The 15,420-nt window shown below is 40.3% G+C and overlaps 1 protein-coding gene across 1 annotated transcript in view; it reads right to left on the bottom strand.

The window, feature by feature from the left end:
* Window positions 1–15,047, bottom strand: part of AUH (AU RNA binding methylglutaconyl-CoA hydratase) — a 112,067-nt gene extending 97,020 nt beyond the window's left edge. The window contains exons 1-3 of the mRNA XM_054287875.1: window positions 14,816–15,047; window positions 5,764–5,831; window positions 5,579–5,666 (exon numbers count right to left, since the gene is read on the bottom strand). Coding sequence (XP_054143850.1) covers window positions 5,579–5,666; window positions 5,764–5,831; window positions 14,816–15,047 — 388 coding nt within the window. The remainder of the gene's footprint in view (window positions 1–5,578; window positions 5,667–5,763; window positions 5,832–14,815) is intronic.
* Window positions 15,048–15,420: the final 373 nt, after the last annotated feature.

Here is a 15,420-nt window from a genome sequence, read left to right as displayed (position 1 = left end):
AATTAAGAAGCAAAATCATCTACATCGGACAAAGCAAGCTGTAGAACCCAAATGTAACAGATGACTATGCGCACTCACAAGACAGAGCTGCCACATGGCTGACCAACCTAATGTATTTCAGGTCACTGATGTTGATCTAGGAGAAATACAACTGTTGGTTGAGTCTAATAATCTACAGCACTTGGCATCTGAACACTGGTGAAAGCTTGGAATGAGAAAGAGGAAAGAACCTAGCTACAGTCTACATCATAAGGCATTTATCTGGGGAAATGAAAGGTACATGCAGCAACAGAAATATTCAGAAGACACTAAAACATCTTCATGTGTGATCTGAATGCTTAAGAGGGAAGAGTGGAGTAATACACAAAATCTTTTCTCAGTTTCAGCAGGAGCTGAAATCTGGAGAATCAAATATGATCTGGGAAAGCATACACTTCTCCTTGCTTGCATAACAGAGACTGCAAGAAAAAAGGAGATTACACCCACAGTAATACCTCCCTACTACTCCTGCTAGTTCTATAAAAATAAGAGTAGGTCAAGTATTTGAGAGCTATTATGAAACTCCTCTACTCCTCCATATTAAAACCTCATAAACAAAGAAGTCTTCAAGGATCTGCTCTACCAGGCTTGTCTGCTTCATAAACTTCTGCCAGAAAAACTGCACCAGCTGGAAGTGGCAGCCGGGAATCAAACTCCATATAGCCAATTCAACTCTGATGGAAACGAAATTTTGATGCAGACAAATTATGCCAACAGGAAAAGCATTTGGGTTGGCTTTACTCATACCACAGATTCAAATGGTGATTTTTTTTCTGGCACAGAGATTTCTTCTGCTTTTCCAAGAAGGGACTTTATTGGCCGAGCTGCAGTAACTTTTAGGTCAAAGTGGTTTAAAGAGCTCAAATACCAAAATTTTTCAAACTGTCTTGAAAGCCTGCTACAAAAACAGCAAAAAGTTAACTGTCTGTATTCTGATATCTCTCAAAGATTTTTGAAATAAGGTCTCCAAAAACAGTAAAAATTGCTCCAAAGCATGCTCTCTTCATATGCACACATATACAAAGCAAATAACCCATCAACCTCACCATATCTATCATACAGTCCTCACTTTGAAAAAACAATCCTGAAGAGAGACAGTTCTAAACACTTACCCTTTAAGCACAGTCACCACAAAAGTCTCAAGAAGTTACAACAGAAAGCTCTCCTAACTCTCCCAGGCAAATCAAAATCCAGAAGCAGTGTGTTCCTCTAGTCCTTTTCTCCTAAAGGAGATAGCTTTTTTTCTGCTTATCAACAGAGAACAGATGGATGCAGGGAAACTGAGAACAACTCACATGTGGATTTTTAAGAGAAATGATCTGTGACTGGACTTGGACAGTAAGAGTTAAGCAACTGTCCTGGTTGCACCAGAGGTACTGCTCTGAATGGTAAAACAGTAGCAAGGGGTTTTATTTATTAGCATGCGCTGTAAATTGAACTAATGGACTATGGGCCAATAAGTTACTACCTGAAACAAATAAATGAAGAATATGGTTTTTTATGCTTTTTTGACCAGACATGAAGAGGGATGGAGGAACATGACATAACCAAGAAAAACAACAATACAAGGAACAGCAAGCAAAAAGGTAGAAGCAAAAGAATATAATCAGAATCTGTTTCTTTAATCACTGTAACCATCAACACATAAAACTGTTTAAAAGGAAAGATTATTACTTGATCCCATAGTTTTCAATTGCAAAATATAGCATAATCCCTATTTCACGTCATCAAACATACTGACAAGAGTGGGTGAGATAGGAAAAAACAGAAGAAGGCAGGAGACCTAGAACCGTGCAGCAGTCTTCAGCTTCAGCCAAAACATATCCAAATGTAAAATTCTATAGTAACCAGAAGTTTTATAAATATTATCTCACCTTCTATTCAAAGCCTTAGAAAATTGAACAACAAAAGCTTTAAGGTGCAATATTAGCTTGTTCAGATGAAAGGCATTCTCAAATACTATCTGAAAACTGAAAAAACTGCTCTTAAGCAAGTATTTTATTTGTACTTTTTTCTGACCTCATGTAGTTAAAATCAGAAGAAGCTCTAAGACTGTTTTCAGAATAACTCTGATTGAGTAGTTAGGTCGGACCGGATGACACCACTGAAGTCTCTTCCAACCTTATCCACTCTGCGAACACACCAACACAAAATTAGATTTTGAAACAACTTGTGGATACTGCTTCCTCTCTTCCTCACAGTACTGTATCCAACACCGTTACGCAGACTTATCTCTACAAATATTTTGAAGATGAAAAAAGCCTAAAAATCTGCTCACAAAAAGCACCTCAGCAGTATCACTAATACACATATGTTAAAATTATATTAATAATGAAAAATCAAGCTATTCAAATTGCCTATGTGAATGTAATTTGCCACCTTGTGTGAACACAGCACAGCCCATCATTACTCAATCACAGACATTTTACACATGGGACATCTGCCTTATTCCATCCATAAGCCTATGCCTTCCTCAAGAATGGAATACTGACAGGAAATAAAAAGACTCCTTTACAGACCCACCTACAATGGCTGCAGAATGGTGCAAGTACATAGCCTCAGCTGATGTAGGCCAGGACTGGTCATACATGCTCACTCCAGAAAGACCAATACTTAACTTATTTGATTTCAGATGTAGAAAGAAAGGAGCCAAAAAGTGACTCCATGCCAGAGCATTTCTAATGGAAGCACAAGAAGCCCTTACAGACATAATTACTCAAAGACATAGCCTGTGCATAATCAGACACCCTTAACCCCAGACATGCAAGGCTTTGATTTCTGGGCGTCCCTTTTGATCAGTGCTAGAGCATTAATGAGGAGTTTTCTGCACTCATGGATGTACAAAGTACTAAAAAGGAGACACAAAGAAAAGAGTAGGTACAGACTCACAGGGAATTTTTATGCAGAAATAAAAGGATATGATTTCTGGCACATCTCTACATTCTTTTATACAATTCCATTTTTGTCTCCCTCCTATTTCACTGTGTGAAAATATCATAATTTGAAATCATACACAAATCTACATCAGTCATCAAAAGAGTTTAAATATTTTAATCATCCACACTGCTGCTTTCAGAAAAATGGTTGCATGTCATGTTTTGTGGACTAGGCCTTAGAAGGAAACAAGACACTTGGCTTGTGGCTTTCACAGATATGTGTTGATAGCTAAGGAATGGCAGGATTTAATGATCTTGGACTTCATTCCACACATAAAAGGAAACTACAATCTAGGACAAAGTTTCCCAATATGCGGTCTGTAAAACATCAGATGGTGGTCCAAAAAATAATCATAAAAGTATATTTTTAAAAACATACATTCCTACACATGTTAGCAAGAAAACATTATTGAGGAAATACAAAAAAATAAAAACATTCCAGGTTTAGCCTAACTAAATAGCACTATAAGGCACAAGAAAATGTGACATTTCACAAGATGATCCTTGCATTTTTTAAGGAAATTAAATGTTCCTGAAGTAACATATTCTCCTTTAACATTTAAGTTTGAAAACACTTTCTTCTGTTCTACTGTATTTCCTGAGTCCCCTCCAGAAACTGCCTTCTTACATCCAGTATGTTCCTCTCCTCATCTTGCTTCCCCCTAAGCTGTTAACCTGCTTTTTCCAGATCTCACTATGCTTCCTTTATTATCATTCTCTTTAGAGATACCCATTAAAGTCACCTACTGAAGCAATCCATCCATCCACTGTGCATTTTCATCTATTTTCATTAACAAACTCTGCTTCAGGTACTCTGTTTCATTCTAAATTTCAGTTACCACTGTTAGAACACCGTTTATTTCACTTGTTCAGCTACAGGAATCGCCTTTCTTAGGACACTTGTTTCAACCATCAGTTTTTTAAAATTAGAGCCATCTAGTTCACACCCTGTCTCTACTCCCCGGGTTAAGATCCCAATATAACTACCCCGCCTTTGTCTTTCACAATCTTCTTTTCAGGACTGATTTTCCTTCCTCATGTCCTGGTATGTTCTCTGTTATTATGTCGTAATACATACTCTGAATTGCTTGACTTTCTAAGCCAGAGAAAAAAGCAGCAATAAGCATGTTCAATCTTTATACCAAAACAGCTTGGAAAAGACAGCTAACAAAGAATACTGGAATCATACTTGGAGCTCATAAGTACAATAATAGAAGCATACCTGAGATACTCTCCCTTAAAATCAGTATTTCTGCCCTCCTATTTCCAATACATCACTACTACAAAATTCAAGAATGTCAAATAAAAAACATTGTTAAAAAACCCCAACAGCCATCTTTTTATTTCAAGTACATAACATTTAACTTGAAACACCATTTGCATGTGTTGCTCTGATGCTTCTTTCTTCATCAGTTTAAAAACTAGAGTTTTTTTTCTGAGATGACTAAAACTTAAAACTTCTAGATTTAAAACAAGATACAAACTTGAAATTAAATATGCTGATTAATACACACACATTTAACCTATTTATATGTATTACTAAGCACTGAATTGATTATTCCCTTTTTTCCAAGACAATTATTTTCACAAGTCTTGTAAGTGAAAACTGTATCAGCATGAGAATAGGCCAAAGAAAAGTCAGAAGAATTTTAAACTCAACTAAAAGTGCTTAGGTACGCTACGTATTTAAAAACTGGAAAAACTATTTTGCATTTAAAACTAAACTAATTATGTTATTTGGGCTATCAAGAATAATAACTACAAAAATGATCAGAAAAATAAAATTTCAGAACTGATCTCCTCCTTCTTGACAGTTATATTAATGTATTAGAAAGAACAAACTGTTCTTCTAGTTCTGTTCTCTTGAACTGTTCTCTTGAAAGAACAAACTGTTCTTTTACTCCTGTTTTCCGTTTCAAATGGATGTAAATTAAATTTGAATAAAGTAAGATCTGGTTGAAACATTTTTAAATAAGAAGTCTATTCGCTTGATATTCATAAAATATACTGCTGTATGAATTGATCTTGACTTGTCAGCAAATTCTGCTTCCCAGCATCTGGTAGCTGAGAGCTCTTGCTTTTCTGAGCACTCTGGCAAGATTTATATACTGTCGGATTTGTGGGCTGGGATGTGTGCTTTTTGTTTTGATTTGTTTTTAATTTGAGAATACATTCAGCCTGCAGTAACATGCATATTCATCATGAAATCTTAAGTTTACATATGTTTCTTTAACTAAAATTTCAAGTTAATACATTTAAAAGAAAGGTTTGATAGAGCTTTCTACAAAGCCTCTTTATATGGCCGCAAATTATTTGCACCTCATTCTGAAATACTGGCAAGAGTTTCTAGACCAATTAAATGATTTTTCACTATCATGGTTAAACTATTATATATTTTGAAATACTTTATGACACAGAAGAAATAAACCAAATATTTGATTTGTCTTAGCAATCGAGGAAAATAATTTAAAAATGTTTTGTTTGTTAATGAGATTAATATATGAAAAAGACATGTTTCCTTGGAATCTGGGCCTTTTTTGGCTTTTTTAGTGCAATAAGAGAATACAGATTTCCAGCTTTTTAGGAAAATTAAGTTTGCATACCAGCACAGAATATCCCCGGGACTTCACTCCGGAATACAACAGTTCGTACTTTCTTATCAGATTTCAAAGCATCCACAGCTTTTGACATCTACAGAGAAAAGGAGGAAGGGAAATCACCAAACACTTTTTAAAGTGCTTCATTCCAATACTTCACCTTTATAGTAAAAACTATTCTTTTCACTTACCATTTTTACAAGATTTTTACTAAGTGCATTCTTGGCATGAGATCTGTTTAATCCAAGCACCACAATTCCTGGAGAGGAAGAAAGATCGCATCATTGTTACAATGGAGTGAAATATGTATCATCTATGTAAATTATTATTATTTTGAAATTATACAAAAGGCATTGAGGATTAAAAAAAATGCTAGTGTAATCACTACTGAATTTCTGAAAGAAAATAAAATTATTTATTCTTTTCAATACTCAACTTACTTTAATAACAAAAATAGGGCCATAACATTGTTATGTGGAAACAGTGTTTACAAAGGTTGAATGTAGAACTACACAACTGCATGCACAAATTTCATGTTTCTGCATGAAGTGCTGACACGCCATCAGGAAAGATGCTTAATTGTAAAGCACATATTTCCATACTTAGACAGACTATCTCCACAGACTTTTTAAAGCATGAAGCGCTATCAAAGCAAAGACCAGCAACTCTGCTACAGGTAAAAAGAAGTCATAAACATGGAAAGAATGCCACCAATGGGAAAAATTGGTATTTTTGTTTAAAAAGGAAAAAAATCAAACAAAAAATTCTCTCTGAAACACAAAAATCAAGCTCAGTGCTTGGTACATGGCTCCAAAGACACAGTCAAAGTTCCCTTAGCCCAGTTAAAAGATCAATTGTCTAACTGATTACCTGTGCGTTGGTTTGAATATTGCAGCAGAAGCAAAAATTTTCTTTATTATGCCCCACTCACTTAAACAGGGATGAATATCAAAGAGGAAAATTCTGAAAAGTCTATTTTGGCAATGCCTAAGTTTATCACAATTATAGCAATCTTTTAGACAATTACTGCCTGAATTCACACAACTGCCTGAGTTCAAAACACCAGCACACAGTCCTGATCCTGCCCAGGTAACATTTTATCAGTCAGGACCTTTTATGCAGAAAATGCAAGGATAAGGGGGAAAATAGGACTAGGGCAGGACCAGGAATGAAAGACAGAAAGCAAGCTCTGTCTCAAACAAAAATGCCCACAGTATTGCCACCAACCTATGATATGGAAAAACAGAATTCCAGAAACTCATTGTTTGCCCAGGTGATTACTACTTCACCACTCAGCTTTGAATGTACAATCTACACATAATTATGCTCCTGTAGCCTTCCTTGTCATCTCAGTGCATACTGTTTCGTCTATTTCTGAAAGACCTGTCCTCCCTTAGGACTGACCCATTAGTGTCTGAGCTCCCTTCCTCTCCTTCCTCCTGCATGTACGTGGCACACACATGCACACAAGACAAGATTTAAAAGAGCTCCTGCTCCTTCTGCAGTTACCAATTTGAAGATAAAAGTCTTCCATTTGTCAGCTACCACTGTCAAGATTCAAACAAAGAGAGTGTCAAATGCAGTAATAAAGCACACATGCCTTTCCTGCTCTTAAGGTACAGTCAATTGTTAAGTATAGATACCTCCTAAAAGGGGAGTGGAGCCAGGTCAACCCAAATGACCTTCATTTCTCGTTCTTCAAGCCTGAATTCCCACACTTCCACCTGTGGCTGGAGATACTCATACAGGACCACCCACAATGGTCGCTACTCAGCACTTGCATAGGAATCTGTTTACATGCTGTTAAGCAAAAAGGAATGGTAGTGTAGCACTTTTCTTCAGCTGTTACAACTTCTTCTCCAGGAGGAGGATCACTCCAAATTCAAATATTCCATATGTTCAACACAAGTAGATCAGGCAAAAGCATCATCCTACGTTAAAGTAACAAAAAGACCCTTCATCCTGACTTCATTTTGATTTTCAGGCACTACAAATCCCATGCTTGAATAAACTAGAGACGCTATTACCCCAAACCATACTTCAGTCAGAAAATAGCATCCTTTTCAGAAACATGTTATACTCAATGGCAATAACACTTAATGACACTTGAATTTTTCTTCTTCCCACTGGAGCTGAAAGACTGCTACTCCACGACCAACAACAGTGTATTCAGAAGGAAGCTCCACTTAACACTAAAGCAATTTAAAGATTTTTTCCTACAAAGGAATTATCCTTGAAGACAAATCATACATGTCAATTTTTGCTTAGCAGTGTTGTATCAAGTCATAAAACTATCACTTCTGCTTTCTTCCACAGAAGTAAAAGATAAAGATGACACCCATCTAGTTGTTTTCATTTAAGTATGAAAAAAATATGAAGCAGAAGTGCAAGAGGAAAAGTATAAAAGGTTTACAAGGGACACCTACATATTGCAGTGATATATATACAAAAGACATGCCTTACAGTCACATTTGAATCATTATTGTTCTGATATGCCATTACTACAAGATCTGAGCATCCTGAGGATGGAAAGGACGTTAAAGATCATTTAGTTCCAAGCCTCCTGCAGGGACACCTTGCACTAGACCGGGTTGTCCAGAGGCCCATCCAACACTGCCTTGAACATCTCCAGGGATGGGGTATCCACAGCTTCTTTGGGCAATCACTTTCAGTCCTAAAAGTAAAGAATTTCTTCCTAATATCTAAACTAAACCTGCTCTCTTTCAGTTTTAAGTCCTTCTCTATCTTTCTTATAGGCTCTCTTCAGAAAATGGAATGTCACAGTAGGCCATCCTGAAGGATGAACAGTTCCAATTCCCTCAGACTTTTTTTACAGGAAAGGTACTCCATCCCTCTAATCATCTTCATGGCTCTTCTGGACCAACTCCCACAGCTCCATGTCCTCCCTGTGCTGGGAGCCCAGAGCTGGATGCAGATTCCAGGTGGGCTCTCCCCAGAGCAGAGCAGAGCAGAGGGGCAGAATCCCCTCCCTCCCCTGCTGCCCACGCTGCTCTGGATGCAGCCCAGGACACGTTTGGCTCTCTGGGTTGGGAGTGCCCATGGCTGGGTCATGTCCAGCCTCTCACCCACCAGCACCCCCAAGTACTCCTCCCCAGGGCTGCTCTCCTTGTGTTCATCCCCAGCCTGTGCTGATACCATGGGTTGCTCTGACCCAGGTGCAGCACCTTGCGCTTGGGCTTTTTAAATTTCACAAGATTCTCATGGACGCACTTCCCAAGTTTGTCCAGCTCCCTCTGGATAGCATCCCATCCTTCAGGTATGTCAACTGACGACTCAGTTGGTATCATCTAAAAATTTGCTGAAGGTGAACTCAATCCCCTCATCTATGTCATCAATGAACATACTAAATCACAGTGGTCCCAGTAGAGACCCCTGAGGCACACTGCTTGTCCCTGACGTCCATCAGGACCCTGAGCCATTGACCACTACACTCTGGATGCCACCATCCAACCAACTTCTCATCCACTGAAAAGTCCATCCATCAAATCCATCTCTCTCCATTTTAGAAATAAAGGTGTTGTGGGGAACTCTGTAAAAGGCTTTCCAGAAGTCCAGATAAATGAAATGTGTAGCTATTCCCTTGACCACTGATGGAATGAATTCCATCATTCAAGGTCAGTGGGTTGGTCAGGCAGGACGTGCCTTTGGTGAAGCCGTGCTGGCTGTCTTGAATCACCTCCCTGTCTTCCACGTGCCTCAGCACAGCTTCTAGAAGGATCTGTTCCTCACAGAGGGGAGGCACAGAGGTGAGGCTCATGGGTCACTAGCTCCCAGACTTCAGCTTTCTGTCCCTTTTCAACATGGGTACAATGTTTCCCTTTTTCCAGTCATGGGGGACTTGACCTGAGGGCAGCAACTCTTCAATAATACCTGTTACATTGACATTTAAAGCATTTAATCATGGTTCATTTTTGCTAAAGCATACATATATATATGTGGTTTCTAAAATCCTTTAAAATAAACTGTTTGAAAACTCTACCTGTGAAAGACAATATATTAAAAAGTAATCATTAATAAATAGAAGTAGAAATTAGTAGTAGTACTATAGTAGTAGTAGTCCTTGCTTTGTTGGTGTATCTGTATGGTATCAAAAATGTGAGAGATCTACTAAGAAGGAATAAGCATTCACATAATGCTAAACCAAATATTAATGTCATAGTTTTTCCTTGGAGTCATCCCCACATTATTTCTGGGACACACTTAAGCACACCATTTGCATCTATTAAAAATATATCTGCATACTGAAAACTAACTGCATCTTAACTGGCTAGGCTCTTCAAGAGACAATGATTCCCAGTGCTGTCTAATATAAGCAGCAATATTCCTGTATACTACTTTCCTAGCCAACAATTAGAGGCAAAGCATACATAAATGTACAATATATTTCTACTTACAAGCTGCCCCTGTCAAAAGAGAAAGCTGCTTGTGGTATAATTATCAGTGCTCAAGAGCAAAAGGAAATGCAACTTATATTATAAAAGTTATATCATAAAAACGAAATTTATATTATAAAATGAAAGCATAGTAAAAGTAAGAAATGTCTTCCACTGAAATAAGAATACATACGTATCTGGAAGATAGTTTTAAAATATTCATAAATTTCCAGAAACATCCTGGTTTCAAAGCATATACTACATTTAATACTTGAATAAAGTGAAGAGATTAGATCCTGGTATAACTACTGTTTGTATCAGCACACAGGAGATTTTACTTTTAATAATGTTTTTTATCTCTTTTATCTTGCACATTTTAGAGATCAAAAGATCATCCTTAGAGTTTGGTAGAAACACATTTAAACGGTTACTTAAAAATTAATCTTGTCTTTAAACCAATATTAGACATTTTGCCAGAGTTTGAAAGATTCACTACATCTGCATATGAAGTACTTGCAGAATTTTTTTTATTTCTATTTATTTTATTATTTATTTGCATTAGATACACACACACAAGTCATTTTTCATAATTAAAAAAATATTTTAAAAAGTCTGAATTGTGCTTTGAAAAGTGGAAGGGGGATCAAAGTAAGCTATTTTTTAGCTTGTTTTCCTTAACTACTCAGATACACCAAGGCAAACAAGTAGACTTAGATGTTTATTATTCTGAAGTAGTTTCTTAAGCAAAACAGGAACATATGGTGAATATATCATGCACAATTCTGGTGGCTTTCATTAATTATCTTATCAAGAAGTATTTAAGTGAAAAATTACACCGATGAGTACTAACCAGCACTTTTTAAAAGCACCAAAACACTCTTCAAAATCCCCTATCTAAGCCTGTTTCACCTCTAAATTCTGACCTCTTTTCTGCACTTCTTAAGTTAGTAGATCTTACCTGCTCAGCCTTGCTTTAAACACGGCAAAGGGATGGGAAGTTCTTCCAATTTATCAGCTAGCTATCACACCAACCTCTGAGCAAACAACTTCAACCAAGACTGTATTTGTTTTTGCCCATTCCATATATATTAAAATTCCAACTGATGAAGACCAAAAGCTGTCTAATTCTAAACTGAACCAAAACCAGCTGGGAAATTTGACCATAAGGAGTCACTCCAGTGTAAAATCTAAATTTTAAAAATATTTATATCACATTCCAGCAAGTGTCACGATCACACTGGAGTCAAGACTAAAAAGATATTTCTCCCCATGGCACCTATAACTTAAAAATCCAAAGCACTAGGGTCATTTAAATTTGTAATGGGATCACTAATGTAATTTGGCTAAGTTCTGAAATGTCAACAACTGTAATACATTTCAGCCCTAGTAATGATCAAATAGAATCTCCAATAAAGTAAAAGATATATGCTTAATTTAAAAAAAATAATACACTGCCAGTCATCTTTACTCACAGAAAACTGACACTAAGAGCTTCACAAGCTGCAACATGGGCAGAATATACAGGTATTTTTCAATCACATTCTTCAAAAATCCCCCACCTTTTGTATTCTAGTTCTGGTCAGATTTCAAATTTGGAAGCTGGAATGCCTTGAGTTAAAATTCCAATAACTAGCCTTTGCAAACATAGTCTCATTTTACTTCATGTTTAACAACCTCCCAAGACCTGGGGTATGCAAATCACATGGAAGTGATATGAAGCAGAACAGTTTGCTACTTTGCCTACAGGCAAAGATTTGTCTAGCGCTACAAGACAAGGGCCTGCACGTGAGGCAGGTACAGCCAGTTTTCCCTCCTCCCAAGTATCCACAGTCCTCTCTGAGCAACGTGGAAATGCTCAGCACATGCAAGAGCACAACCACAGCATCAACAAGCATGAACGTGCCATAGGAGGCAGTCAGAGAGCAGGGTCTGAGCGTGCACGCACCAAGTCAAGAAGTATGTAATGGGACAGTGTGATGAGGCCACAGGGGCACCAGAGTACTGTGTGGGGAAGCCAAGAGCACGAAATGGTAGATCAAGGAATGGCAGGGTAGGGAAGAGCAAGAAAGACCAGAGGGGTGTTTACAGAGCTGGTGTCCTCATTAAGCAGAGATATTACATGCTGTAAGTAGAGAAATATAGATAAACTTGGTATACAAGGTGAGGAGGAGAGTGTGTGCTAGCACTACAGGGAGGAAGTAGAGCCATGTTACTTTTGTAGAAATGCTGCGTGCTCTTTGTGCTGCTGGAGAAGGCATATGAAGTTAATGTCTCCTTCTGGCCTACTTCTACATCCTTGTTCTTATCTTTTTCTAACAAACAGTGTTTGTTTCTGTGTCCTTCTGAAAGACAATACCAAAGAAAATTCCTTCCGCTTAAGAGAATTCATTAATTAAAAATCCTTCCTTATGATAGCAAGAGCTGCTTTAACATTACAAATACTATCTCCAAGTTTTGGGGCTTTAGGCCACATATTCAGTATGAAACACCTTCATAACATTATAAAAACAAAGATTCCTAGGCAATTCAACAGCTGGAACACACTGCCTAATTCTATGTTTGTTGTGTAATAAAAATAAAAGTTGATTACTATGTAAGATCGTGATATTTTCTACCACTTCTTGGTAAAGCACAAAATAAACAAAGAAAAACACTCTTCTAACATTTTACAAACTCTTCTTTGCTTCTGTCTTGTCTCTTCCTTAACTTAAAATAATCCCAAAAAATCTGAATAGATGTTTGAAACTAATTCCAAGTTTCAGAGTCAGCTGGAAAAACAGGACTAAGGTAGTACACTTTAAAGGAAGTGGAAAGAGTTGGAAACAGAGCTACAAGACAGAAGATAATTTCAGGACCAGATTATATCATCTTTACTATCAATCCTAAATAATGACAAAAACCTGCCCTCAGATGAAAGCACAAGATCAGTTTTCCCTTGAAAAAGAAAGAATAATCATCTAAGCTCATACTAAAATTCAAAGTTTTAAAGTTACCTCTCTGTATGTGTATAAAAATCTATATACAGGCATACTCAACTCACAGGCATTTGCCTTAGTTGTCAGCAGGTGTGAAATAGCAGAGTTAAAGATCTCACAGACATAAACTAAACTGTACATCTCAACACATGGTGGTTCCAAGATACATTCTCCATGTAAAGAGATTCACATGCTGCAGATACCAAAGCTCTATACTATGGCCCTGTCTGTAAAAGCAGGTACAACATCATGGCTAGAGAAACAAATCCTCAGGAACAGAGTTTGCACTTACTTCTCCTCCACCTTTCCTAGCCCTGCTGCATCCACAGGGGAACAAAGTGACAAACACCAAAGAAAGTGGAACACTTTCAAAATCCAGAGAGCATCACATCAGAATAGGAAGTACAAAGTGTCTGTACTGTGATGCACTGGCTGCACGTCATTAAGGAGCACAGATTTTTTTTTTTTTTTTTGACCAGGTGAGTTAAAATAAGACTCTTGATATAGCTGAGTAGAAAAAAGTGAGTAGTAGTTTACAACACCAAAAGCAAGGAGGAGGATGAGATAATTACTAGGAGAGTGACATGAGATAAGAGAATACTGAAGCCATACCTTCCACCACAGAAAGCATGGATATCAGTTTTATGCCCTCTCTGCCCCCTGCATAAAAGCGCAAAACTGATGTCTGAAGCAGCATAACTCCAGACCTTTGCTGCTAAACTTCATTTTCTCACAATTAGAGTGGCAAACAGATGCCAGTTCACAGAGGTGTACCTCACAAACATAGTACATATGCTGCAGCACTCTGGAAAAGAGGAGTGATGCTGTTGACACACCTCAAGGACAGGACATCCACAGCAATCTAGACAGGCTCATGAAGTGGGCCCATGGGAATCTCATGAGGTTTAACAAGACCAAATGCAAGGTGATTCAGCTGGGTCAGGACAAACCCCAGTATCATCACTGACAGATACAGAGCAGCCCTGCCCAGAAGGACTTGGGGGTGCTGGTGGTGAGAGGCTGGACATGACCCAGCCATGGGCACTCCCAGCCCAGAGAGCCAAACGTGTCCTGGGCTGCATCCAGAGCAGCGTGGGCAGCAGGGCAGGGAGGGGATTCTGCCCCTCTGCTCTGCTCTGGGGAGAGCCCACCTGGAACCTGCATCCAGCTCTGGGCTCCCACCACAGGGAGGACATGGAGCTGTTGGAAAGAGTCCAGAGGAGGCCACCAAGCTGATAAGAATGGGACACCTCTCCTATAAAGAAAGGCTGACAGAATTGTAACTGTTCAGTGTAAAAATGAGAAGGCTTGGAAGTGACCTAGTCGCAGCCTTCCAGTACCTGAAGGGAACCTACACGAAAGATGAGGCAAGGCTATTTATGAGGACATGTAGCAACAGGACAAGGTGGAACTGGAAGAAAATAGGTCTAGATTAGTTAATAGGAGGAAAATCTTTCCTGTGAGGGTGATGAAGCACTGGAATAGGTTGCCCACCGAAGTTGTGAATGCCCCATTCCTGGAAGCGTTCAAGGCCCGGCTGGATGGGGCTCTAAGCACATCTGGTCCAGTACGGGGTGTCCCTGCCCATGGCGGAGGAGTTAGAACCAGATACTATTCAACGCCCTTTCTAACCCGAGCCGTTCGTCGTGAAGAGCCAAGAAGGACCAAGCTGACCCAGTTCTGCCACTGCCATATCGGCAGCTCCCAGCACTCTGCGACGCAACCCCGGCCGCGGTGACAAGGAGGAGGAGCCTCCGCTCTCTTCCCGCCCCTCGCCGCCGGGCAGCTCCCCCAGGGCCGCCCTCTCTCTGCCCCGCAGGGGTCACCCCGGCCAGGCCGGGATGGCAGGTGCTCAGCCGCCTTTCCCTCGTTACCTTTGTGCTCATCATCCAGGTACCGGACGCGCAGCTCCTCCTCTTCCTTCGCCTGGGAGCCGTAGCTCCTCCCGGCCGAGGGGAGAGCGGCGGCGGCGACGCCTCCGCGCAGCGGGGGCGCGCGGTGGCCGGTTCGGCCGAGGGCGGCGAAGGTCGCGGCGGCTGCGGCTGCGAGCCTGAGCCGGGCGCGCAGGAGGCCGAGCCCGCCCAGCGCCGCCGCCGCCGCCGCCATCGCTGCTGCCGGCGCCGCCTCAGCCTCTCGCGGCCCCGGCCCAGGTCCCGCCGCCCACGTGACCGGCTGCGGCACGCACGGGGCGCCGCTCCCCCCCGCCTCCCCTCCCCTCCTCGCGCCGCCGCCGCCGCCCGGGGCCGCGGGGAGGGGGCGGCTCGGCACGGCCGGGCCCGGCTCCTGCGCCGGCCCTATCCCGGCTGGGGAAAAGGCTTGTCAGTCAGCGGAGATCTGAAACTTGACAGAAAACCAGCCCCATCCTGGGCCGCGCCAAAACCAGCGCGGGCAGCAGGGCGTTCTGCCTCTGCTCCGCCCTGGTGAGACCCCACCTGGAGCACTGCATCCAGCTCTGGGGTCCCCAGCAGAAGAAGGACAA

Source organism: Melozone crissalis, unplaced genomic scaffold (assembly GCF_028551555.1).
Source record: "Melozone crissalis strain CALT ecotype California unplaced genomic scaffold, PUWL_Pcris_2 ptg000005l_1, whole genome shotgun sequence".
Lineage (NCBI taxonomy): Eukaryota > Metazoa > Chordata > Aves > Passeriformes > Passerellidae > Melozone > Melozone crissalis.
This window is presented reverse-complemented; position numbering and strand designations above follow the sequence as displayed.